The 25116-nt window shown below is 40.7% G+C and overlaps 1 protein-coding gene across 7 annotated transcripts in view; it reads left to right on the top strand.

Moving 5' to 3' along the window:
- The window catches only part of MYO1B (myosin IB), a 163264-nt gene that overhangs the window by 32302 nt on the left and 105846 nt on the right, over positions 1–25116 (top strand). For all 7 annotated transcript variants that reach the window (XM_054566712.1, XM_054566714.1, XM_054566711.1 and 4 more), the window contains exon 3: positions 13645–13760. In XM_054566712.1, coding sequence (XP_054422687.1) covers positions 13645–13760 — 116 coding nt within the window. The remainder of the gene's footprint in view (positions 1–13644; positions 13761–25116) is intronic.

Genomic DNA, 25116 nt, shown 5'->3' with positions numbered 1-25116 from the left:
TTAAAATTTATGCAAAACCATATTATTTTATGTCACATAGAGCTTTCCTTTCCAGATAGGCAGTCACGTTTCAAGGATAACTTTGGATAATCTCTTAATAAAAGTCATCATCTGGGAGTTGATCTATTGAACTTTCTCACCTTTGTTGATTTATATTGTTGGAGGTAGAGGGCCACTGACAGTAACAGGAAATATGTGGATACTGCTTTTGGGACATTAATTTGATAATTGGATCGGAATCAAGTCGAGGGATGTTATGTAAAATGCTGCTGAGCAGGGGAGAGGTATTGTTTGGTTTGGCAGCGAGGCCTGGAGTCACCTTCCCTCAAAGTACAGCAGTTCAGCTTTCAGGTGGGAAAAACTTACTGTTCTGCAACTTTAATTCGAGGTATGGTCTGATATCAAATAAAAGGCAGGCTTTAAACATTGGTCTCTGAGATGGAGATAAGGGGAATCAATTATATCGTAACTAAAGTTGCTGATCGTTTTTCTTTTTGGCTCTAAGAAGCCCAATTCACTTCTAGATGAATTGAAAATAGAATGGAGAGTAGAACATTACATGCATTCAAATACCTGATTTGTTGTGCCCACTAGAAATAAAACAATCCCCTTTTTAACAAAATGCCAAGTGTTAACATTCATGAGTCTTTAGCAGACAAAATGTCTGGTTTCAGCCTTACATAATTTTATTTTCTAACTATTTTAGGAATGCCCTTTCTGGTGTAAGACAAAAGCAGAAAGTTGCTTTCTGTTTCCAGATATTCATATCGATTAACGTTTTCCATACTATGGGACTATCATTTCCATGGGATGGGCGCCTTCACTTTGTAACTTTAAAGAATCATCCTATTGGAGGGTTTGGTATTCTCTAATTTTAAGCAGGCTTGTTAAGTCAAGTATGTATTGTTTTTGTAATTAAAAAAAATACCAAACAATAAGTTTGATTATCACACCTCTGCAACCTCACATGTCATATATACCGCCCTTGGGAAATCTGTTTTTGACTCTTATTCTGACAGTAATTTCTCTTTTGTTTTCCTTTGTTCATGGGTTGCTGTAAAATTGCTTAGCCTGATGCCAAAGGCCAAGTTAGTATGATGTGCAGTATTTTACTGTCTGGTACTTCACTTTGTTTTTTAATTCTTTCTCAGAAAACAAAGGTGTAGTATTTTTTAAAATTTCTTTTATAGTCTCCTATGTTTGTTTTATTCTATAGAAGTGAGTGGTGGTCCATGATGACGCATCAGATGAACACGTTGAACAGTCATAGTTTTAGAAACGATGGTTGATAGGATGGTCAGTGAACAGAAGGGCCCTCGGCTTAGACTTCTGAACTGGCAAAGATCCATGGCCTTAGCAGCCTCCTGTGAACCAGCTCCCGGTCATGGGGTCTTTGTCCTTTCGTCCTGCCTTTTGTCACCCTACTTCCCCCATATCTAGAGATAAGAAATAGTCCCTACTCTCATAGAGTTCTCACAGGGGATTGCTTTCCCTCTCGGTATGAATTATCAGCTCTTTAGAGGATTCATAACCCTTAGTAGATCTTTAGACAACTGAACCTGGAAGTAGAATTCCCTGTGACCTTCTCATATACTAAACTTGAAGCCCTGGGTAGGCCACTTGAGCCCCATACACTCTTCAGACTACTGACTCTGGCTAGGTGACTGGAATGCGCTGAGTGGCTTAAGACAGTGATGTCTATTCCTAGCATTTGGGGAGGGCCAGGTTTCGTCCAAAGTAGATGAACTGTGTATAACGGGGTGGATACCCAACCAAATATATCTCTGAGCATATTAGGAAGAAGAAAAGAGGGATGGATGCCAGGGAGGCCGCCCCCTGTAAGCCCCTCACAGGCCTGGGGGGACTTTTGTAATGAAATGGCTTCATTGATGTTGGTACCGCCCTGCGGGATATGCCCCCTGAGGAGCATTTATCGTTTGAGTCCTAGGCTTCAAGTGCAGCCACAGGTGTGCTCCTCGCACGTGTCACTGGAGAACCCCTGATGGCAGGGATGCGTAAAGGGGCGCCTTAGGGGCTCTGGGCACCGTTGGTACTCATTCACTTTAGGAAAATTTTGTTGAAACCTTTGCTTCCAAAGTAATTCAGAATTTTATTCTCTTCTTTAATGCATATGGGTTTGTTTTAATCTAATCTACTCCTGCAGCCCTTTTTGAAGTAAGAAGTATTTTTGGTGCTGACAGGTTAATTTGGTTGCTTTCTATTGGAATTGTCAGGTTAGGGACCAGCTAGATACAGCGGTCTGAATGTGCCTAATTTTAGGATCTTAGGTTAATTGTAGTTGTAAGAGGACTGCTTTGAAAGTGTAGTTAAAATTACCTTAATTTTAGAAGTTAGTGCTGAATTTGGATCCCCGTAAGTTTGGCATCAGGTACTTTTATGGAAGATACTCAAGCGTGTGCTCCATGAATACTTTTTTTTTTTTTTTTTTTTGCACAGAGTTGGGCCACAAACTTGTTTTATAAGCCCTGAGCTGGTTCCTAACCCAGGCAGAGTCTCTAAATCTGGGGTAGTTCCAGCTGTTGACATGCTCTTTGCAGTAAGGGCTGTGCAATGGGAGACGAAGGAGGGTCAGGTGAGAATTGATGGAGGGAATGTGGACCTACGGGGTAACCGGCAGGGTCAGGACTCTGTTTGCTTTTACTCCCCGCTCTTGGCAGCAAGCAGTTCAAGCTGGGGCCAGCTGCAGGACGTGCCGTTCAGTGGAGCAGCCTCTGTGGTGGGAAATGCTCGCTGTGACATTCCCCAGTCAGCTCTGCTTTTCTGTCGTCTTTCTGTCCTTTGTCAGACCTTCTTCCGGCCTCCACCCCCACCCCAGCCAGATGGAGCGACGGCAGGATTTCATGTGAACTTGTAATGTAGGTGACCCAGCCAGACATGGTGCTGTTTTTAGGGTGGCTGGTCAGGACTGTGGTTCTGTTCAGGAACAGGAAAGCTGCAATTTAGGCGAGAATAAGGCCCATGGCAAATTTGGAAACAAAAGGACCAAGATGTCTGTTCTCTGACAAAGTATTTTTGGTGCTGCTGAGTAGATTTAGTTTGTTTTCTATCTGGTTGTCAGGTTGGAGATCATCCAGATACAGAGGTCCGAATTACTCCAATTTTAGGATCTCAAACTAATTGTAGATGTAAGAGTAACTGCTTTGAAAGTCTAGTAAAAATTGTCTTTAATTTTTTGATTTAGGATCCCTGTAAGGATGGGATTAGATGCATTTATGAAAGATACTCAAATCATGTACAATATATTCGGTTTAAAATATTGCAAAGTAAATGAAAATAATACCAGGTAACATTTATATATTTATTTGATGTTCCAAAAACACTTTGTGCATAGAAACATGAAAATTCCTACCTAATGGGTATAACATCTATTCCTGGAAATTTGGTATAAATGGTGTCTTAGTTTTCTCTAGATGCATAATAAATTGTCCCAAACTTAGCAGCTTAAAATAATGTACGTTTGTTGTCTCACTGTGTGGGTCAAGAGTTCGGGCGTGACAGAGCTGAGTCTTCTGCTCAGGGGCTTTCCATGCTGTTGTCTCGGTGTGTCCACCGGGCCTGCCGCCTCAGTGGAGACCAGCTCCTTTTCCAAGCTCTCGGGGTTGTTGGCAGAGAGCCGGGGTCCCTGCTGGCAGGGGCTGGAATACAGATGTCCAGATTAGTGCTAGTCCTGCTACCCAGATGGTCTCTGTATTTTTTTCCTTTTTAAAATTTTCTTTAAAAAGTTTTTATTTTTTTTAAATTGCAAAAGTAACAAATGTTTTTGGGAAAAAACATTCAGTTAGTAACAGGCATACAAAACATACAAATGTAATTTCCTTGCCTCACTACCTCAGACCCACTCCCAGAAGTAAGAGTTGTTTCATAGAGTGGTGGGTAATCTTCCAGATTATGGAGATTTGATTAAAATTAAACCTAAAAAAGAAAATAAACGTTTTCTTGTGGAGTTGGAAGGAGGAGGAGGTTCTGCTTTATCTGGATGGATGAGCTTTTGCCCAGAGAACCCAGACCCAGTCAGGCTGGAGTGAAACAAGAACCATCTTAACTGCTGCCTCCCATCCTCCTAGACCAAGTGGGGGAAGGAGGGGATCCCCAAGCCGGTGAACGGAAACACCGAGCCGTGATTGTGTGTGAGTGGTGTGTCAGAGCGGACTCGGCCTGCCCGGCTCATTGAAAACACAGAGCATTAAGGAGACACAGAGAACAAATTATATATGTTTTCAAGAGTGTATCTTTGGTGTTTGGAATGGAGACATAGGATTAGCAGGCTTAGATAAAGCTGGTGAAAGATAGCAAATCATGAGACTAAAGAGAAATGTTGTGTCTAATTTCTGAATACACTCTGTCTCTTGAACAGTTTTATAATATTTTACAAAACAATCATTTTTGGTGATAACTTGTCAGTTTCAACACATCTAAGCTCTCTTGAAACTTTTGGTGTTTGAAAGATTTCTTCCTCTTCGAACTTGCAAAGGGAACACACATTCATCTGTTATTTACCACGTGTAGAGTTGTTTTTATCCTGAAGGCACTTGTATTTGAAATATTTATGTAATATTTGTAATATATCAGTTTAAATGTTCTGGGTGAAGCCATATCTGAAGTTTGATGTGGAGGAAATGGAGACCCGACTTCGGGCCTGCAGAAGTGTTAAACTGCTGCCGGCATGATGGGCGCTAAGAAACAGAGACCTGAGCTCCGGGCCTGGCTCTGCCCCTCACCCTCTGTGAGACCCGGGGTAGGTGTCTTAACTCCTCCAAGACTGTTTTCTTATTGATAATGTTATAACATTAAGTCCTTATTGGTATAGTATATGTTTTTCTAAGCATTTTACATGTATTTGTTCACTTAATTTTTACCAGAGTCCTATGCACTGTAGGTTTTTGAGCTATCTTCATTTTACATGTGAGGAAACAGAAGCTCAGAAAGACTAAGAAACTTGTCCAAGGTCACACAGCACGCAGGTGATAGAGATGGTATTCACACCCAGGAAGTCTAGCCCCAGAGGTCACACTTTTAACAATAGTCCTTCTGACTTTATATGGTTGCTATGAGCAGCAAATGAATGCTACTGCTAACATGGAAGCATCCTGAGTCTACGAAGTGCTGTTCAAAATAATTGGGTATGATATTGAAGACAGTGTAGGTTTGGAATAAGGCAGTCTCAACAGCCCAGACAGATAACTGAAGTGTTCATTAGCGTTCCTGCCATATGTTGAGTTAAGCATTCAACAACGCAGTGGCTTGAACCCATGTGGCATGGAACAAGTGAGTTCATTTCTGAAGCCATAGGCACGCACTCGTCAAAAGCAGTAACTATTGTTAGGATGAGGTTCCCCTTCTGGAAGGTAGGAGAAGATCGTAGGAGAGTGGTCCCTGGATGGAGGTGATTGAGAGCTGCATGTGGTTCTTTAGGGGCACGAAGTAGAGGGGGCGAAGGGGCAGCAATTCAGCACAAGGGACGTGTGGCCACCTTTGCCCTCTTTTTTACACATGCATCGTTTCTGCTGTTAAATCTGTAGTACAGGTAAATATTTATGGTAATCCCAATTTCTAAAGAAACTCTTTTGTTCGTCACACTCTGTTTTGGAGGGAGTGGGGGGTGACTATACAGTGTGGCATAGTGGCAAATGCGTGGGCCTTTGGCACACAGACCGAAGGCGGAATCTTGGCCACTCACAAACGCTGTGACCATTGTAAATAACTGAGGGTCAGTTGTTTCCATTATAAAATAAATATCACAGTGGTTAGCATCTTCGCCTGGTGTTTGGCACTTAGTAGGAGTGAAGTATGTGGTAGGTCCATGACTATTTGAAAAACTTGGAAACTCAGAATGATTTTTCTTCAAGATTTCAGGCACAGGTTTTCTTGTAACTAGATTTGCTTTCTCTTCCCTTCCCCGACCCACTTGTCTTTCCTCTTTCTTTTTGTTTTTCCTTACCCCATCCTTCTTTGGTATTGTACAGATTTCATTTTTGTTGTGTTACCACTTTCAGTTAGTCACACAATATTATTTTCAAGACTTCTAGTTGCTAGTATAGTTTTAACACAGGACCACTCTGTACCTTAGTTACAGAGAGTTTTATTGGGTCCAGAGAATGGTACATATTGTCTCATTACAGAGTTGATCTCAACAAAGATATAGCAGTGTTGTGTTCCCCTGCTCTAAAATAAAGGCTGCCTGAGGTGCTATTTTTAGCCAGTTTTTCAGCGTGGCATAGAGCTCATATATAGTTCTTTAATTTGTAGCCCGCAATGACTGGCAGCCCAGGAACAGAGGATTATAATATAATGGTAGTTGAGGCCTGTCTCGAACTAGCCTGACAGTGACCATGCCTGACAGGCTTGCTGGCCTCCTTGGCAGCCACGGTTTGCAAGACCTGGTCCATGGGTGGGCTCTTGACCTAGGGCCAGTGATTTATGGTAGAGTGTTGATTAAAAATAAACAAAAAAAACAGTTAGATGTTTGAGTCTTTCCTCCAACTTTGAATTGAGAAATACTGAAAAAATAAAAATAAAAATATCAGTGGAAGCAGATGCTGGCCGTCATGACTTCTGAGGCCGTGGTGAGCCACATGCAAGGAGAAACTATGTATTTGTCTTTGAAGGAGACCAGCTATGGAGCAGAAAGTGAGAACACCTGTTAGGGGCAGGCCCAGGAGGAGCAGAAACACGAGCAGGGGATATGAGCACATTGATACTGGAACTGGAAGGGAAGTCTTCACACACCTGCGTGGCCTGGTCTGTAGCGCGGCCTTGCACCCATACTTTGGGTCCCAGCTCTTCCTGGAGCCCCATACTAGGTTGTTTGGGGGTTCTTGTTCATCGCTACAGTGTAACTTTCAGTATTTGATGTAACCTGAGAACATCTCTGCGCTGCGCGGCTGAAAGAGCCTGACCAAATCACACTTTTCTGGCATCGCAGGAGTTGGTGGGATACTAACTCTGCCACTAATTGTGAGACCTTGGGCAATTTCTAAAACCTTCTAGTGCCTTCCGTGTTTTCCTCTGTAAAGACAGGCAATTATTAGTTATGTGTGTGCGTTTGTGTGTGCATATATCGCATAGGTACATTTAAATATCTTAATGCTAATAATTTAGTCTAAAATGACATCAAAGAAATATTAAAGAATGTCTTAAGCCCTCCAAGTCCCAGCCTCCAAACCGTGCTACTGTCACTGGTGAAGTAACAACAGTTCGAATCCCGGGTGGTCGGGACTTGGGTAACAATAAGCCTTCCCATGGCTGTACACCTGCATTGACTGCCTTGACCGAATTTAGAAGTTATAACCATTTAACAGGCAAGCAGCACACTTTTCTAAGAGTCTTCTGTATGCGAAACATCGCCTTAGGAAATATAAGATGCTCCTGCAATCTGTACACCTGGGATGCTTATAATAGAGCTTAGGAGGTGAGATTTTTATATCGTAAAGTGTAAAAATTAGAAGTTGACTGCTCAAGCCTCAAAAACAGATGCGAGAGGACGTAAGGAATTCTGGGCTAAATGAGTCCATAGCTTTCTTCTCTTCCTGTCTAAAAGTGGGCCTGGGGTTTGAAAGCAGGAAAGGTCACTGTGAACCTCAGGGGCCCAGGAAGGTCCCAGGGAAGTTGGAGGGTTTAACACGGCTGGGAGGACGACATGGTTCAGATAATGTTCCCTGAAAGAATTGCATGTAAGATTTTAGGTTTTAGGTGATCTCTCTCTCTTTTAGAAGAAGATTTTGCTAAGACTGTTGTATCCTTCAAATGTACTTTTTTAAGCATAAATCGCCAGAGACTCTAACCAGATACGTGTACACCCAGGTTCACTGCGGCATTGTTCACAGCAGCCAGTAGGCGGAAGTAGCCTACAGAGGGCTGAATGGGTAAATAAAATGTGACATATAGACACAGTGGAGTCGTCTTCAGCCTTAAAAAGGAAGGAAATTCTGGCACATGCTACAACATGGATTCAAACACTGTTAGAGGCACAAAGGCCTACCCAGTGACATTTCAGACACCGGGGATGGAAAAGCTTTCCCAGAGAAAGGCCGCCTGTGAATAACAGCCTGGAAAATAAGAATGGGCTCAAATCGTAAAGAGCCTCCTGTGTCAGGGTGAGGAGTCTGAGCTTCAGCCTGAAGGCAGTTTTGAAATAAAAGGCAGCGTGTGGGGCAAGAGGGTTAGATGATAAAACTGACTAAACTAAGGCCAAGTCATCTGGACTTAAGAGTTTTTGAGGTCAGATTCTATGTCATAAAGTATTAAGATGCTTCACATGTTTTGAGATATCATATAAACCTTGGCTGCAAGCTGTCTGGCAAAGTTTTTCAGTTTTGCACAAACTTGGGCACATTACTTGACTTCTCCAAGTCCCTGTTTCCTCATCTGGATCAGGAGGGTGATCCTGGTTCCCCCCATGTCTAATTCTGAGGATTGAATGAGAATGTGCGTTATAGCACAAAACTCAGCCCCTGACACACAGCACACAGTCCCTAAGCATTACCTATTGTGATGATACTCACTGTGGGGCTCTCTTGGAGTCTCTTGCCCACTGTAAATAGCCAAACCAGGACTCGAAAGTCTATAATATGTTACTATCTCAGCTAAATTCATAGAGGAGTCCTGTAATGTCAGTCTTACAAAATGGTCTTTGGGTACAGGGAATTGATGAGTTATCAGATGAGCACCTGAGGTACATTTTAATGAAACTACTATTAAAAGTCTAGACTACAGAGGAAATAATAATACACAATAAGCTAGGGGAACTTCAGAAATGACAGCATATGCTGTTCACTTCAGGAGGAGGAACTCACCCTGTTCTGGGGTCTCAGAGCCTGAGAATATGATTACAAGACATCGTGTGCCATAGTGTTTTTATTAGGCATCTGTAAGATTTCTCAGATTTCCCCAAAGAGGGTTTTTAGCCTAATTGGATTTTAAAGACACAGTTTGGTCAACCAGATGCTTTGGTTGGTCTTTTAGGCACAGCTCAAAATTGTGAAAAACTGCCTAAGTGAAATTTTAGAAATGCAATGTTAATAACCCATTTAGACTCTTATCTGGGTCTTATATCTGAACAATGTATTTCAGTATGTATACCTCGCATCTCCAGTCTAAGAACATTTTTGTGGCTTTTCATATTTGTGTATGAAAAGGGGCTATGTAAATATTTAAAGGGGAAAGAAGGATAGAAAAAGATGGACCAACAGTGACGTGAGCATGCTTGCCTCATTTGAGCACAAAACCTGGCCCCTGGGAGTCCTGACGGTGAAGGCTGCAAGCAGTGGTTTTCAACTCTGATTACATGTTTCCTTGTCTGGGGAGACTTTAGATGATGTGAATGCCTAACCCCTCCCTGGATTGTTGAAATAGAATCCCTGAGGATGGGTTTGTGGAAGAACTTTCTTACAGAATAAAATGCCTGGTCTTTGGGGTATGTATCTTAGGGGCCTTTCTTCTGGGTTCTGAAATGTGGTCTGGAAACTGAGGGTTGCTGGATGCACGTTCCCCAAGAAAGACTGGTTTTCACTGTCATCATACTAGGAATACTCAAGTATTATTTGGTTAATCACAAGGCATCTGCTCTGGAATGCTAAAGATATCTGAAATATGAAGACAGAGATTGTTTTGACTTAGGAATGTTTGTACATTCTTGTTTTAATGTTTGCCCTTGAGAAGTAAAAGATAAACTTGCTAATTGAATGTGCCATTTTTCTAAGAAAGGTAGAACTTTTCCTCTCCTTCCTCCCTTTTCCTTTTCTTCCCTGTTTGTCCCCTTCCCGTCCCTTTCTCTGCCTGAATGTCATAGGGCAGTGGGAGTGAGGGGGCTTCCTTCTGTCATGGTGGTGGTGTGCCTGCGCCCGGGGACATGGGGTTGCGAGTGTGGAGGTGCTGAGCTAGGGAGGGGCAGGGATGGTTAGGAGGTGGGTTACACATTGAGTAGGAGTGAATCAGTACACTGATTTAGCAAACACGTACATACATACATACATACATACAAACGTATGTATGTTCATATGTATGTACATCAATCCCTGACAAAAGATTTAATCTGGTATTGCAGGTAACTTACATCGAGGGTAATGAGGGCCAGACCACATTTGTCTCTGTTGGAGAAGGTAGATAGGACCTAAACAGTAGGTCCTTTTTGGTGTGATCAGCTGAATGGAACAACATCTGGATTCTAGTGGGAGTTTCTCAGTGGGTCATTTAGGACTTAGAGACCAGGTACCAGAGTGAGCACAGCCACGGCATTGGCCTGGTGGGAATGAACTAAGCTGCCAGAGGCCTTCTGTGCGCTCTCTTGGTACTGGCACCATCTGAGCTCGGGAGTAGCTCATTCGTGCTGGATATGGTACATATCAGCCTCTTATTTCCAGTTGAATAACGCGTGGAACTCTTAGGGATAAGAGGTGGATTCCTTTTGCTGCTCCCTTTTGTAAAGGTTTACAATATTTTTCTTCCTGTTTTTTTTCTCTCTACATGTTCAGAATAAAAAGGACACATAATGACTAGCTCCTTTATGCATGTACTTGACTTTAGGAAGCTCTGAGTCATATCTCCAACTTTTAAATTCCAAGAGCTACTTAATGAGTTAGTTTACCACACTTTTGAGACATGATATAATTAAAAATACCTACTTTAAATACATACAGTTGCTTGTTTAAAAAATGGAGTATATCATTTATAAGTCTAAACATTAATTGATGTAAAAATGAACTGCCTGGTCACTATTTTGAACAGGAAGTTTAATCTGGTACTGCAGTTACTTACTTGAATGTACCTGCCTAAAGCTAGAATGGAACTCTATACTTCACCCAGCCGATCAGCCGCTATCAGGAATGCCTTCTGAGTCTCAGGGAAAGGAGGGCTGTGACTATGAACATTTGAATTATCAAGTGGCAGATGTGGGCATATTTAAATCTTTAATCCACAAAGAACCTTCAAGGAAGAAACTCGTAAACAGCAAGGGCAGGTATCATAATAAAAGACAAACCTGCTATAAGAGTTCAAGATTAGAGCATACATATCTGGAACATACAGTGGTATGTAGAGATAGCATGGTTTCTTTCACTGTTTGCTTATTTAGATTGATAATGGTTGTCCTGCCTGACCCCTTTTCTGACTTGTTGAGTTGTGTTGGTGTATCAGTGATGGTGCTGTGTGACCGCCACTCCCACCCCATTAACGTCTTAAAACAACAATCATTTATTTCTTCATTCTTCATTCTTTATGGCTTCATTCTTAAGTCTGACAGTTGTCAGGCTATGCGGTTCAGGGCACCTTGACTTTCTTCGTGACCTCTACAACAGGTTAGCACAAGCCCATTCATATGGTGGCCTCTAGCCACAGTAAAAAAAAAAGAGAGAGAGAAAGAGCATGAGCAAGCGCAGGATTCCTAACATACAAATGCTTTTCAAGCATCTGCTTGTTTCTTACCTTATAGTGTCCCTTTGGTTGAATCAAATTGTATAGGCAAGTCCACGTTGGTTGGTCGGGAACTAAACCTTATCTCTTGATAGGAGAGTAACAGTCACATTTCAAAGGGATATGCATAGAGGATTGGGAGGGTTTGTTCCAGCCATCTTTGCAAACGGTCTTTCACTGGACAGAGAACCAGGGGGAAAGCATATAGTTTAAGGATTTGTTGAGTGGCAACACATGGCATGCAGGTTTAATAAAATAGTAGGCACTATATTTGGTGTACTTGGAATTATATTTACTAGGAGAATAATTATATGAGAGTCAGTGGTTTGTACCACCCACTTTGTTAGTGATGAGTGTGTCCTTTGCAAGTCAGTCGTTTGGTTAAGAAACAATTATGGGTTGTCATTAATGGGTCGGACCTGTTCTAGGTGATAGGGAAATAGCTGGGGGGAAGAGTACATGTTATTCAGTATGTATAAAAGTCATGAGTAACAAAAGTGATATTGGGTTTGAGGCAACAGCTTGTTCTCTATGCAAGAATGCCACAGAGGCAGATTTTTATCAAGAATTTAAGCCACTCTGAAGTTTGGTTTTAAAGAGGAATGTGATAATTGGTTTTTCTGCTAATAGCAAATTTATATTTTGATTACTGTATTCAAGAAATTACCTAATATGGCAAATTCATGTACTTTTCCTACTAAGAGAGGCTCATCTTTTAATCAATAGATATTAAAGATAGAAGTAATCATTGTATTTTCATACCTGCCAATGTAGCTAATAATAGTAAATTAGTTAGAAGCAATTCAGTCCATTATTCAGTCTCTAGCATCTCCCATCTAGTTGCCCAGCTGGGTTGGAGTGTGAAGAAACCCAGAGGAAGTCTTGTCTAAAAGGAGTAAGTTAGGAAACTTGGAGTCGTTTTTTTGGGGAGTGGAGAGTCATTTCTTGTCAGGCCAGATTAATTGGGTGCTAGTGATAGAACGTCAGAAATAAATGCAAAAAATTGCATGGGAACTGAGGGTTTTTTTCTTCCACAGCAGCACTCTGTTCTTGATAAGTTTGTGTTCTAATAGAATAAAAGTGCATATAAAATGACCAGTTTTCTAGTTTTGGGAAAAGTTTTTTATAATTAAAATAATTGTGAATTATTGTTTAAAAAAAATCAGTGGACCATTTTCTACTTTTCTGCTTTCCATTCTGTTTCATTTTCTGGAAAGATATGACAGTCTCCTTGAATTCATGGGTGGCAATACTGGAAAAACTTGTTGCTTTAAAAATGCCACCTTTTGTTGCAAAACACTGGAAAGGTGGGGAAGATAGAAGTGACCTTATCTCTTTCTTTCACTTTTTTCTTTAAATTTTTTTTATTCTCTATTTTTGTTAGCACCCCTCCCCAAGTGACAGTTAAGTGACTTTTGCTTGTGGTGTTGTGCTAGTCTTTGTACAGAATGATGTAAACCAAAACTATTCTCACGGCCGAGTTTAATATTGAAATGGAAAGGAAGAAAAGTAGTGTTCTGTGGCGTGGGAGGGTATCTGCTAAGTTAATAGCCTTGATGCCTTCGAAAGTACATGTAAACTCTGCAGTAAATTTAAATTTGACATTAAGTGTACTCTCCTTCAGAAAGTACATTAAAATTCTGATAGCACAGCACGGTAGATATAATATGAAATTGTTTGCATGCCCGAGAGATAACTGTAGCTCTAGTAGGGAATTGTATGTGGTCTGAGCCCATTGTAGAGACTGACAGGCTTGTGTAAGGACAGTGCCAAAAGCCAAGGCCCTATGGCTGTGGGTAGGAGGAGGGGAAGCCCTGGGTTACCGTGAACTGAAACAGGAGGATGAAGCTGAGAGAAAGAAACACTGATTCTCACTGGAGTCAGAGAGTGCACAGCTCTTGCTCACACTACACAGTAGTTGGTGACCTAATTTTTGGCAAGTGTGACAGGGCTTTGGAGAGCTCTTAGCCAGGATCATAAATTAATCTAGAGATTTTGAAAAGTATTTTCACTGTATAAACCTATGCTTTCCATTTATTAGGAAAATGAATAAACATTATTGACTGTCTTCAGAGGTGTGTTCTTGAAAAATATAAAATGAATGGTCAAATAGAACTAGTATTGTTTTTTAAAAGGATGAAACTGTGCGACACTAAGATTTAAGGTGTTAAAATTCATACTGTATACTAATGGGTATGTTTACTCTTTCTTTTATAGACATACATTGGAAGTGTAGTTGTCTCCGTTAACCCATACCGGTCATTGCCCATTTATTCACCAGAGAAAGTGGAAGATTATAGGAATAGAAATTTCTATGAACTGAGCCCTCACATGTAAGTACAGTATTCAAGCATTGTTTTCCTTTCACTCCAAAGATGTGTAGTTGACAGATGTGTCCAGCTGTTTTCTCCACATCCCAGGAAAATGCTTTAGCCATTTACGTTTAATTAGATGAAGGAATGTAGAAGTGAATCGTCATGCCTGATTTAGATTTAAAAAAAACAGAGCATTTGTGTCAGGCTCTGTAAGTTCTGAAATATTTGGGTTCAGTATGTGAAATATTTTCTGTTAAAAATTCTGTGTAAGTAGCAGCTGCTGCTAATTATTTTTGCAAATAAAACAGGAATGTGCATTGTTTATTATTTTGAAGAGTCCAAGCAGCATGTTCCTACCCTTGTTGGATTAAGAAAGATCCCAAGTGTTGGACTGTGTAATGATTTTTTGAGCAAAAGGAATAAATAATACCTTCAGTTTATAATCTTCGCAGACATTGTTCATCAGATGTGTACATTAGGCCAGTGATTTTACCTTCCCTGAACTTAGTCGCTTGTTTGATTTTTTTTTTTAAAGGTCACTTGTTAGTGTAAACAATTCCTGTAAATAATAACTTACAATAATTATGTAGTGCCAAGGTTGAGAAACCCTGAACTAAAAAGTGAGATAACCTTCAGAGTTTTGTTGTGTCCTAGCAGAAAATAATTTTCTCTATATCATTGAAGATGGGCTCTATTAATTTTTATAGAAAATAAAATCCAGTAATTAAAGAACATCTATACCACAGTCCAGACATTTATTTTAGTTTCTCTTCTCAATGCAGTATACAGTGACAGTTTGAGGCGGCTTGGAACTCCAGGTTTAAGTAATTTATGAAGATGATTATTAAAAACTAAACACTATATATTTTACCCATCAAGCGGATTCTGATTATTCAGTTTACTTCTGATTTTGCAAGTGATTGTGTTTCATTTTGCCTTAACAAAAATAAAGTCTGAAATTTGTTTTACAGAGTTATTCCTATAGTTAAGTCCCTGCAATGAAATACTTTATTTGATGTCTGGATATGTATTTTAAGTTCTAGGCCTTGAAATTTCTCAAAGTAAGATGCTTGGATCACCTGTGTCTGAATACCCCAGGAGCTTATGAAAAATCTAGTTTCCTAGGCCTTACCTCTAACAAGCCAGGAATCTGCATTTTTCACAAGCTTTCCAAGTGATTCTTATGTACATGAAAATTTGAGAACATGCTGTCTTAGATACTTATTTACAAATGTTTTTCTTAACTGCATACCACATGTTGATCTTTTACAACAGTAACAGTAATGGCTTGTATTTACTGAGTACTTACTATGTGCAGGTACAACATTGAATAATTAAATGTAGTTTAGCTCCATTCTCAAAATAGTCCTGTGAAGTAGGTACTATAACAAATGGGGAAGTGGCCACAGGTTTATCCATAGCCACACAGCTCATTGGTGGGGAGCTGGGGTGTGAAAATTGTTACCTGCTGTGCCTCTCAGCTGGAGCGTGACTCCCTCATTTTCACGTTAGGGCCTCTTACTCTGTACTTCCATCCCACTGCCTTGGGTTGTGTGTGTTCTTGCACCCTGGAGCCTCCAAAATGACCTCAGCCATGCCTGAGTTTACTTCCCGAGACTGCAGTGCCATTCCTCCACGTGCAGCTTAAGTCTTCACTCTGGGGATGCTGAGACACACAATATAACAGACATCTGTTCTAGACCATGTACGTTCCCCACCCCTGAGAGATTCCTATAAGAGGCTGCATGCTACTACCACCTTAGTTCACCCTCCCCCCCAAGGAAAACAGTCAAAACCGGCAATAAAATAAATTCTCAGTGTGCTTAGGATAAAGACAAAAGCTTTTACCATGGCTGTAAAACACTGTGCACGGGGCGCAGGGGATCGTTTCACCTAACGAAGCTGAGTTTGCTGGTTTTGTATCACAGCCTCCCTGCGCATCTCACTTTGTGTTCTCAGCCCTCGCCACACTCCTTCCTGCTGCAGCATCTTTGCATGTTCTGTGCCTTCTGCCTGGAATGCGTTTCCTCTCCCTTTTTCTCCAGGCAAACCCTTCCTTTCTTTCTAACTCAGGTTGCATTAGACCTCCTAGGGGAGAAACTGTTCCTCACCCCCTCCCTGCCAAGGTCATATCTGTTGCTCTTGTTACAGTTAAAATTGAACATTTCTTTATGATATAATTTGATTCACGTCAGCTTCGCCTGCCATGCCAGCTTTTGCTCACCGTGATATTCTTAGCATCTGGAAGTAACTAAGGGTTCAAAATATATTGAACAGGACTTGGGCTGAGTCCCAGCTTTTCCATTTACAAGCTATGTAATCTAGAGCAAATTACTTGAAAAACCTTCAGCTCAGAAATTAAGTAATTTGCTCTGTTCAATGGGAAAATTATAAACTCATAGGATTTTTTGTGAGAGATAAATATCTAGTAGAGATTTAGGTGATATGGTTATCTGGTATATGTAAAGTGCTTAAGTTGGAGTCTACGATAGCCCTGTAGCAAAGGATACCTGTTGGTGTGATCTGTGATAATTATAATAATTGTAATAATGAGATATGCGGAATACATTTCAACATTCTAACATGCTAATTCTCGCCATTTTCTACTCCAGGGTGGGACATTTTCCACTTCCTTTAATGCATTTTCTGCGTCATTCTTTGTGAATGTCCCTCTTTAACAGTTTCTAAAATAGGTTCCCTGCTAACACCCAGCCCGATGTTCTCAAATAGGAGTTTTGCAGTGTAATAGGATGAGATGACTTTAGATGTTTAATGCATTCTAACCATAACTGTTTTAAGAATTTGGTTCCAATTTAAATAAAAAAGAACTTCAGCGGCTGCTCAGACCAGATACAGGGTCTGGCACAATTAGCGCCCCTTTTTTATTACAAAATCTTTTATTACAAAATCATAAGCATGTAATTCTGTAACATAACAATATCACACCCAAGCACACCATATGACATTGTAGGTGAAATGTTCAAATTAAAACTGTAAATTATTACACCCATATGTTATTACCCTACCAGCCACATTCAAGCAGGCGTTACCTCTGCCAGACCCTGTACTTTGGAAATTTTGCCAATTAATTTACTCCAGATTACATTGGGAATTTAATTTGACCTGCTATTCACTGTTAGTCTGCAAAAACATCCAGATATTTCTCTTGTAGTTCACCGTGTTTTTGAAAGTGGCCAGAAATGATTTTTCTTTAGGTTTTAGGCAATTGAAAAATATTTACATTCCACGTAAACCTGTGACTTTCAGATAGTGGATTACAAATACACATGAGTAAAATGAAAATAGACAGTGTTTTTTAAATATATTCTTTAATAGTTAAACATTGTCATACCTCTTCTGCTCGCGTCTCCCCTGAAGTCCTATATCCCTTTTATGTTTGGAGCCACACGTTGAGTGAGGTATCATTGGGTGGCATCCCCAGAGAAATGAGGGTCCGCTGGGTGGCCTGTGTGACATTGTTTGCCTTTTTAATTGTGTAAGGAATGTCTTTCCAGTGCGATCTTTAAATTCTTTACACATGAGAAACGTTTTTTATATATCCCAGGAAGACTCAGTGCCCTTCAGACGACTCAGTAACTGCATTCAGGAAGAACATCCATAGGAAAGAATGATAGGGGTGGGGAGGAGATAAGGGAAATAATTGAACTGTTTAATCTTCCTGCCCTCAGGATAACACCATGACAATACACCTTTGGATATTTTAGTTACTAAATCCGCTGGCCTTTTGTTGGATGATTGCCCTTTGACCTTGTAGCACTAGATACAGTCTACCACCATCAGATGGGTCTTCCTAAAATCAGGTCATGATACTTCCCTTCTCAGAAACCTTCAAGGGCTTCCTATTACTATTGGAGTGAGCTCGAAGTTGCTTGGCTTAGTGTCCAGGCTCCCCACAGTCCCCCTTGGCTCTCGGGCTCTCCTCTCCAGTCGCAAACACCAGTAGGCTCCTTCATGGGACCTCCTCTTGACTCATAGCCTTTCATGTCTTTTCTGCCTGTTGCACCACCTACCATCTGTACTGTTAAAATCCTGCCAGTCTCCTGGGGTCTGTCTGAAAGGCTTGATCAGCCCTAGCCTAACCCACACGTGACTTTTCCTGCCTTTGAGTTACTGGAGCCACTCCTGCGATCTTAGGTGCCATCTTTCCTACTGGTGTGGTCAAGTGTGTTTCAGTATCATCCTCTTTAACGAGGAGGAAGCTTCTACAGGTCAGAGACTTTATCTTGCACATCTCAGTGGCTCTCTCAGTTTTCTCTTAAGAGCTCAGTAACTACAGAAGAGGTTTTAAATAATTTTTTATTACTTTTTACTATTATCTCCAGCAAGTCAGTGAAATCAAATTATTATTGGTACAGACTTTATTCAAAACCTTGTGCAATATAATGAGAATTCTCTCTTTTTTATAATACAGTACGCTAAAATATTATTTTTATGGTCTTCTTTAACACGGAGTGTTCAGGATCAGTTTATTCATGATACAGAGTACTTGCCATCTAATTATATGAAGTGTCCGGAGAGAACATGCTGCTAGAAGGAAGAGAGGTGGCCTCTGCCAACAGTTCCTCCTGCTGATCACAGACCAGGAGTGCGCTGAGATGTGTTCCTTAGATTAGGATATAATGTGATGGCTTGTAGGCATTACAAGCACAATTTGAAGCAAGCAGTCTTTCCATTTTTGTAAATGAAAAACCCTGCAACAAATTTTAAAAACTGAGAAAAATTGCTTATGGCTTTGAAAAATTTCTGATTATTCTTACCTGAAAATGGGGAAGTAGCCCTGGCTGGTGTGGTTCAGTGGATTGAGTGCTGGCCTGCGAACCAAAGGGTCACTGGTTCGATTCTTAGTCAGAACACATGCCTGGGTTGCGGGCCAGGCCCTCAGTGGGTGTCACCCAAGAGGCAACCACACATTGATATTTCTCTCCCTCTCTGTCTCCCTCCCTTCCCCTCTCTAAAAATAAATAAATAAAACCTTAAAAAAAATAAACATAAGAATGGGAAAGTAATTAATGGGAGGATTTGGATGGTGCTCATGTCAGTGGTCAGGCATGAGCCTCCATCTTTAGGGGACCTCTGGCCCCTAATTTTGTGCCAAACTGATTTTGCAAGACCACATGCTGTTGGCCATAGAATGGTGTTGCTATAATTCTGGTGTGTTTTGAGTCCTTGTTAGTCCTGTTATCATTTTACTACATTCAAGGTGAACCAGAGGAATGTCATAAAGAACGTTTCTAGTTATATCTGAAAATGCACAAGAACTCTGGTTGGGTGACAGAGCTGAGGATAAGGGTCCAGGGCAGAAGATCCAGATGTTGTCCCTTTTGTGTTATCTGAATTTTTTCTACAGCAGAGTTGACGTTCATTGTATAAAATTTTATTTAATTTGAGAACTCTTATAAAAGCTAGATCCTGAATTCTCAGAGAGGTTGCTTGTATAACTGAGTATGAAGGTGCTTTCTTAAGGAGTGAGTGGGGGTGGGAGAGAGAGATGATGTGATGTGATGTCATGTCACTGAGACTTTTATATTATTTTTTCATTTCCCTTTTGGAATAGGTGAGCCTTGAATCGATTCGGTATCTCCCAAAAAACACTTGCAGAAAAGAGTTTCATGCTTTCCTATCTAGGGTTCATTCTACTCATTGCTTTAGAAAATTTACTCATTTACTGGGCAAATATTTACTGAGAGCTTACCTTATTCCAGGCTCTCTTTTAGGTGGGGACTGGGCACAGCAGTGAACAAAGCAGTTACATTTCTAGTCTTTGGGAGGGAGACAATTCTCAAACTTAACAATATAGAAACCCGTATAGTGCAGACCATCAGTTAGGAAGGAAAAGGGTAGGACAGAGGGAGGGAAGCTTTTGTGAAAGACAAAATGAATTTAAATAGTATTTTTAGACAGCATCTTTGAGCCACTCTCAGGTGGTTTAAGTCAGTAGCTACTAGGTTGTAGTGTGGAAGGACGTCTTGGCATTGGCTTCCCTTGATTCCACAGCTCCAGTCTGTCACACCACTTGTTTGCATTGATTATGAGACTCTTTGCACGCGTTGTACAGGAGAGGACGTGAGCTCTGTCTTAACTCTCCGGATTAGATACCTTCAATGAACACCTCAAATGGAATGGCACTGTCTCGAAAAGAGTTAAAGTTGCCCCTTTTTTTTTGCATGACTCTTATGGGTCAAAATGAGCAGAAGGCAAGTCACTCGTTTGCTTTCAGCCTTGGCATGCAGTTGTTTGATTCTGGACAATCGTGGATCAGAACACTTCTTGATTTAGAGAGGCTGGTTTCATAGTGGCAGTGCACTGGCAGCGCGGCGGTGAAGGACGGTTGTTCAGTTGCGCGATTCCTGAGGCTGGGCTCCTGGTGAGAAGAATTTCTGGGTCTGCTATATGCTCAGCTTTATAAAGCTCCAGGAACTAAATTTACTGCCTTTGGCTCTCACACTTCTTATCTCAGTCTATTGCTTTATTAGGACTATTTTCAAAACAATTTCAGAAAATACAGTCTTGGCAAAAAGAGACCTCAGTTTATTCTCTTTCAGATTATGAATGTTTTAAAATTAAAGTTCAGAAGTTGGTATTATGCCGCCATAATGTTTTTGTCATGAAAATCCTTGTGATGTAAGACTACATTTATTAATGGAAAATGTTTCTAGATGCCTGAGAAGTCTCATAGTCCTCATATCAAGATCCCTACTTAAAATTTATCACTTCTCACAAATTGCACATCTCAGACTTGAAAGAAGTTTATTTTGAAAGGGCTGTTTGTGAAGCCCAGCACACATTCATAGCAGCATGCGTGATTATTTCAATGATACATAATCTTGAAGGGAAAAGTTCGATTCTCAGTAAAATAGGCCACTTCCCTCCAGAAATATTACAGGTCTTTGGCAAGATCTGAGAAATTCTACAACAGTCTGGCAGAAATCCACATCATCCAAAGGCGTGGCACTAAGGGCCTCAGCCCTGAAAAGAATTAGTCTAACACTTCATCACTGACAAAGAGAACTACACTTGCAAACCGCACGGGGAGAGCCCTGACCAGAGAGAGAGGGCGTGTTCAGGGTGGATGGGGAGGGGCACCCCCTTTGTTGTTGAACTAAGACTCATTGCCGTGGTCTGTTTTGGGGGCTTGTGTGCAGTAGGACTAGGTAGGTAGGGCAGAGGGAGCCATGTAAAATTTGTCTAAACAGGCCAGCAAATAGTGGTTCTTATGCAGTCTGGGAAATCAGCAAAGCCAGGGATGATAAACACAGTGTTCAGGAGAGTTCAGGGGCCCATGATTAGGAGACTGGAGAACCGGGTTTGGGGTTGTCATGGGGCAGAAATCTATGCAAAGGGGAAAAGCCCCTCCCCGTGGTATCGGCAGCTTTTTTTTGTCGCTCTTTCATTCCTATCAACATATAAGCTATAATACTTGTCTTGATTCCACAACTCCTAGCTATCACACCATTTGTTTGTCTTGATTATAAAACTCTTTGAAAAAGTTGCTGTACCTGTTATCTCTAGTTTATCTCCTTTTCTTTAATGAACTCACCCTAATCAGATCTTTATCTCCCTACTCTGCTAAAACTGTTCTTTTCAGGATCATCTGTGCCCTCCCCGTTATCAAATCCAGTAGTCAATTTTGAATCCTCCTCTTTCTTTCATTAGTAATATTTGACAATGTGACCAATTCCTTCCTGACACCCATTTTTATATTTCGCTTTCTGGCCTCTGTATCTCCTTGCTTTCCCCCACCCACTGGCTGCTCCATCTGCAGCTTCCAAGGGATGTACCGCTTTCTTTCTATCTCTGAAGGTTCATGGGTCTCAGGACTTGGTTCTGGGGCCTTTTGTCTTCTCCTCTGGAGGAGCTACTTTCACCTGGGCTTTAAAGTCTTCTGTGTGCTGCTGCCCCCAGATTTAGGTCTCCAGCTGGACCTCTCCCCTGAGCTCCAGGCGTTTGAGCTACATCCAATGCTTCAGTATCTCCTTGAGTGTCCAAGCAGCATCTCGAACTTTAGTGTGCTTCAAACCAGCCTTCTGATCACCCCACTGCCTCTCCTCTTCCTCATCTTGGTCAGTGGGGACACCATCCATTGGCCTGCTCATGCCCCAGACCTTGTCTTCCTTTTCTTTCCCACCCGATGCTCAATTCATGAGTTGGGAGGAGAGGGGAGTGGCTACGTGAACAGTTCACTTAAAAGGAATAGCAGTAAGGTGGAAGCACAAAATATTCGTAGGTTCAGAGATTCTAACGGTGCCACCTGTGTTGAGACTTGAAGGAATCCTAGAAATAGGTGGCCCCTGAAGTGTAATAAGTACCTATATGTAGAAGATAAAGCAAAAGCCAGTTTGGGCTGTGGCCCAGTGACCTATGGTATTAGGAACGGGCTAAGATTTTTGAGGGATGTGTGGGAATTTTTTTAAAAAGAAAACATTCAAATACAGGTTTACTTGAGTCATTGGGAGGATTGAAGGATTATGAAGATTGCTCTAAAGTAATAGGAGAGTTTGGGATGAGGGCATTACTTAAAATTACAAGATTTAATGTGTCTGGAAAAACCTGCCAGTCTTGCATTTTCAGTCCCCCAACTGGAAAATATTTTCAGGCTTGGTAAATAGGTCTAAATGTGTATGTGTTTACATAATGCAATGTTTTAGTGAATAAGTGGTGAATGACTGTATGTTGAAGTGACTTGTAAGTGTAAACAGATGTTATGACAGAACCTCTAGTTGCCATTGGTGATGTTCATAATGTTACTCAGGTGGAGGAACATTTGCTATACATCATACTGATTTTCAGCCATTGTTGACTTCTACGGAGGGTGCTCCTTCTTTTGGATGTGAAGCCCTCTCCTTGGTGTTCAGTGTCTCCATGCATGGGTGGTCAGCTTGAGGTCTGAAAAGAATATCCTCAGTTACCTTAGGAACATCCTAAGACTTCTAGAGATGGGTTAGCCTAATTTCACAAAAATTTAGCAATAGACAAATAAGTTAGTGTGTACACACACACAGATACATACATACATACATACATACATACACACACCATTAATCTTTTTTCTTCAGTTCACCTCAGTAGCAGAAAATCATGAAGCACCTGGATGGAGGTAAGATTTGGCTGGTTCACACCAGAGACCTTTATCTTTTGAAAACAGGTTCAGGCATACTCCCAGGTTGTCTACTTAAGCCCTTAGATTACCACCCAATGGGTCAATTTCCACTTTTAGTTGCTATATTTTCATGAGGATGGGTCACTAAGGGCTTGTGGATTTTTCTTTAGAAATGGTTAATTTTTAAGTCATTGCTTTGATTGCTTTCAAAAGTCATATTCTGACACTCATACACTGTACCTCGCATTCCATCCTACAGTGTTGCTGCTGCTTCTGTCTACAGTTATGGTTGCCTTGGCCATTATTAACAGCAGAGGCTTATGCATAATTTGCTTATGTGAATAGCATTATGGATAAAAACAAGAATATTCAAAATGGTAGAATCCTATCTGAGGTCAGGGAAATGTAGTAATGAAAAATGTTACTGAATTATGAAGATAGACACAAGTTAAAGAATGAACACATGTAGCTATTTAAGATTATATGATAGAGGTGAGTCATTGCTCTCTGGTTACTCATTTCCTGGAATGTGGATACAAGGAAGGAGGAAGTGTGGAAACGTGTATGAATGTTTGTTGGGCATTGTTCCTAAAATGAATAGAAATGGTGGATAATGCTTTGAACATTTGCTTCCTTTTCATAATGTAACATAATTTTCGTTATGACAATACCAGCCATACCAGTGACTGTGAATGCCACACTTTATCTTGTAGGCATAGGTATGGTTGAATAAATGCATCTTAAAGCTTGAAAATCTTTCTCATTTTTTATATATAGGGACTTCAACCTTTCTTTGTTGTTTGCACATATCTGACATTGATCTTGAATAGAACTTAAAAAATTAAAATCAGTCTTAAGTGAAAATTTTGGCTGTGAAGATGAAGAGGTTGAGTTTGAATAAATTTGTTGTTAGTGATCAATTAGCCGTAAGCTCTCCTTCACTTGGCCTCTTCTACTGCTTCTTTTCTCTCTCCTTTCTAGGCTCCCTGGCCTCATCTTCTTTTACACTTATGTCATTCTTCTCCACATATTCAAATCCTACTTATTTTTCTAGATGCATCCGGGGTGCATCTGCATTTTGAAACCTCTTTCCAAAAGACCACTTGGTGGCCTTAACATGTTTTCCATAGCATGTATTATGTCACAATTATATGACACTTTACTGTATACTATCTTATATATTCTATTAATTGTTTTCTGTTTAAGTATTGGACTTATACGAGAGTAAGCATCTTTTGAGCAGGTACTATGCGTTATATCAATACTTATTTTGTTGCCTCAAAATTGGAGGTGTACCACCTAGTGAGTTTGCTCATCTGTAGTTATATTCAAGTAACATCATTCTCATGTACTGTGTACCTTATAAAACATACACAAGAATTAGAACTTTTTAAGAAATGATAAATCAAGACATACAAGTAGATGTTCTAGTATTTTATATCCATCCTGCAGTGGCTCATCATGGGCATGCCCTGGGCTGCCCACACCTTACTTCAGAGACCTGGGTTAGACAAGGGTTAGGGACGCAAGAGGTATTTAGCCTTGAACTCTTCTGTGCTGGTTGCTAACAATTTTCCACCTGTCTGAAATGAAACTCAAGGTTACAGTCTAAGTATGTCTGAGATCTAGTTAGGGACTATAAGAGATGTGATAGTCAGAGTCAGGTAGGTTACACTTGGTCAGTGAGCTGTCATATCCCAAGCTAAAACACAATGAAGGTTTGTTTCTCACTTTCGGCACAGCCTGAAGGGGGTGAGGTCAGATGGCTTTCCTTGGAGGACCTCGTCCAATTTGGGACTCAGATCCAAGCTGCCTTCTAACTTGTAGTTGTAGCAACTGGAACACATGGCTTTTAAGGCTGCTGTGGAAGGGGGAGAGAGAGCAAAGGCAGTCCTTATTCTTTGGCCAGTGTGCAGTCACATAGGCCCAACCTAATGTAACTGCAAAGGAAGCTGGGAAGTGTCTCCTTCCTGCGTCAAAAGGAGACAATGGAATGAGATTTACCGTATTTTACCGTGTGTAATGCACACTTTTTTGCCCAAATTTTTGAGAGGAAAATAAGGATGCACATTATACGCTGGTAGTACTAATTCTGTATCTATGTAAATGTTTTAGTTTTTTTATTTATGCTTACGTGTTAAAAGTGTAATTGTAGAAAGCTATAACAATATCCACATGCAAAATAATACCCTCGAACGCAATCTTCGTTTTTGTTTCTAAATATGAATAAATAGAAAACTGAATTAAAAAATTAAA

Source organism: Pteronotus mesoamericanus, unplaced genomic scaffold, assembly GCF_021234165.1.
Source record: "Pteronotus mesoamericanus isolate MK-2021 breed Mesoamerican mustached bat unplaced genomic scaffold, CSHL_Meso_final contig_179, whole genome shotgun sequence".
Classification (NCBI taxonomy): domain Eukaryota; kingdom Metazoa; phylum Chordata; class Mammalia; order Chiroptera; family Mormoopidae; genus Pteronotus; species Pteronotus mesoamericanus.
Note: the sequence above shows the minus strand (reverse complement) of the source record. Positions and strands in the feature narration are given on the sequence as shown.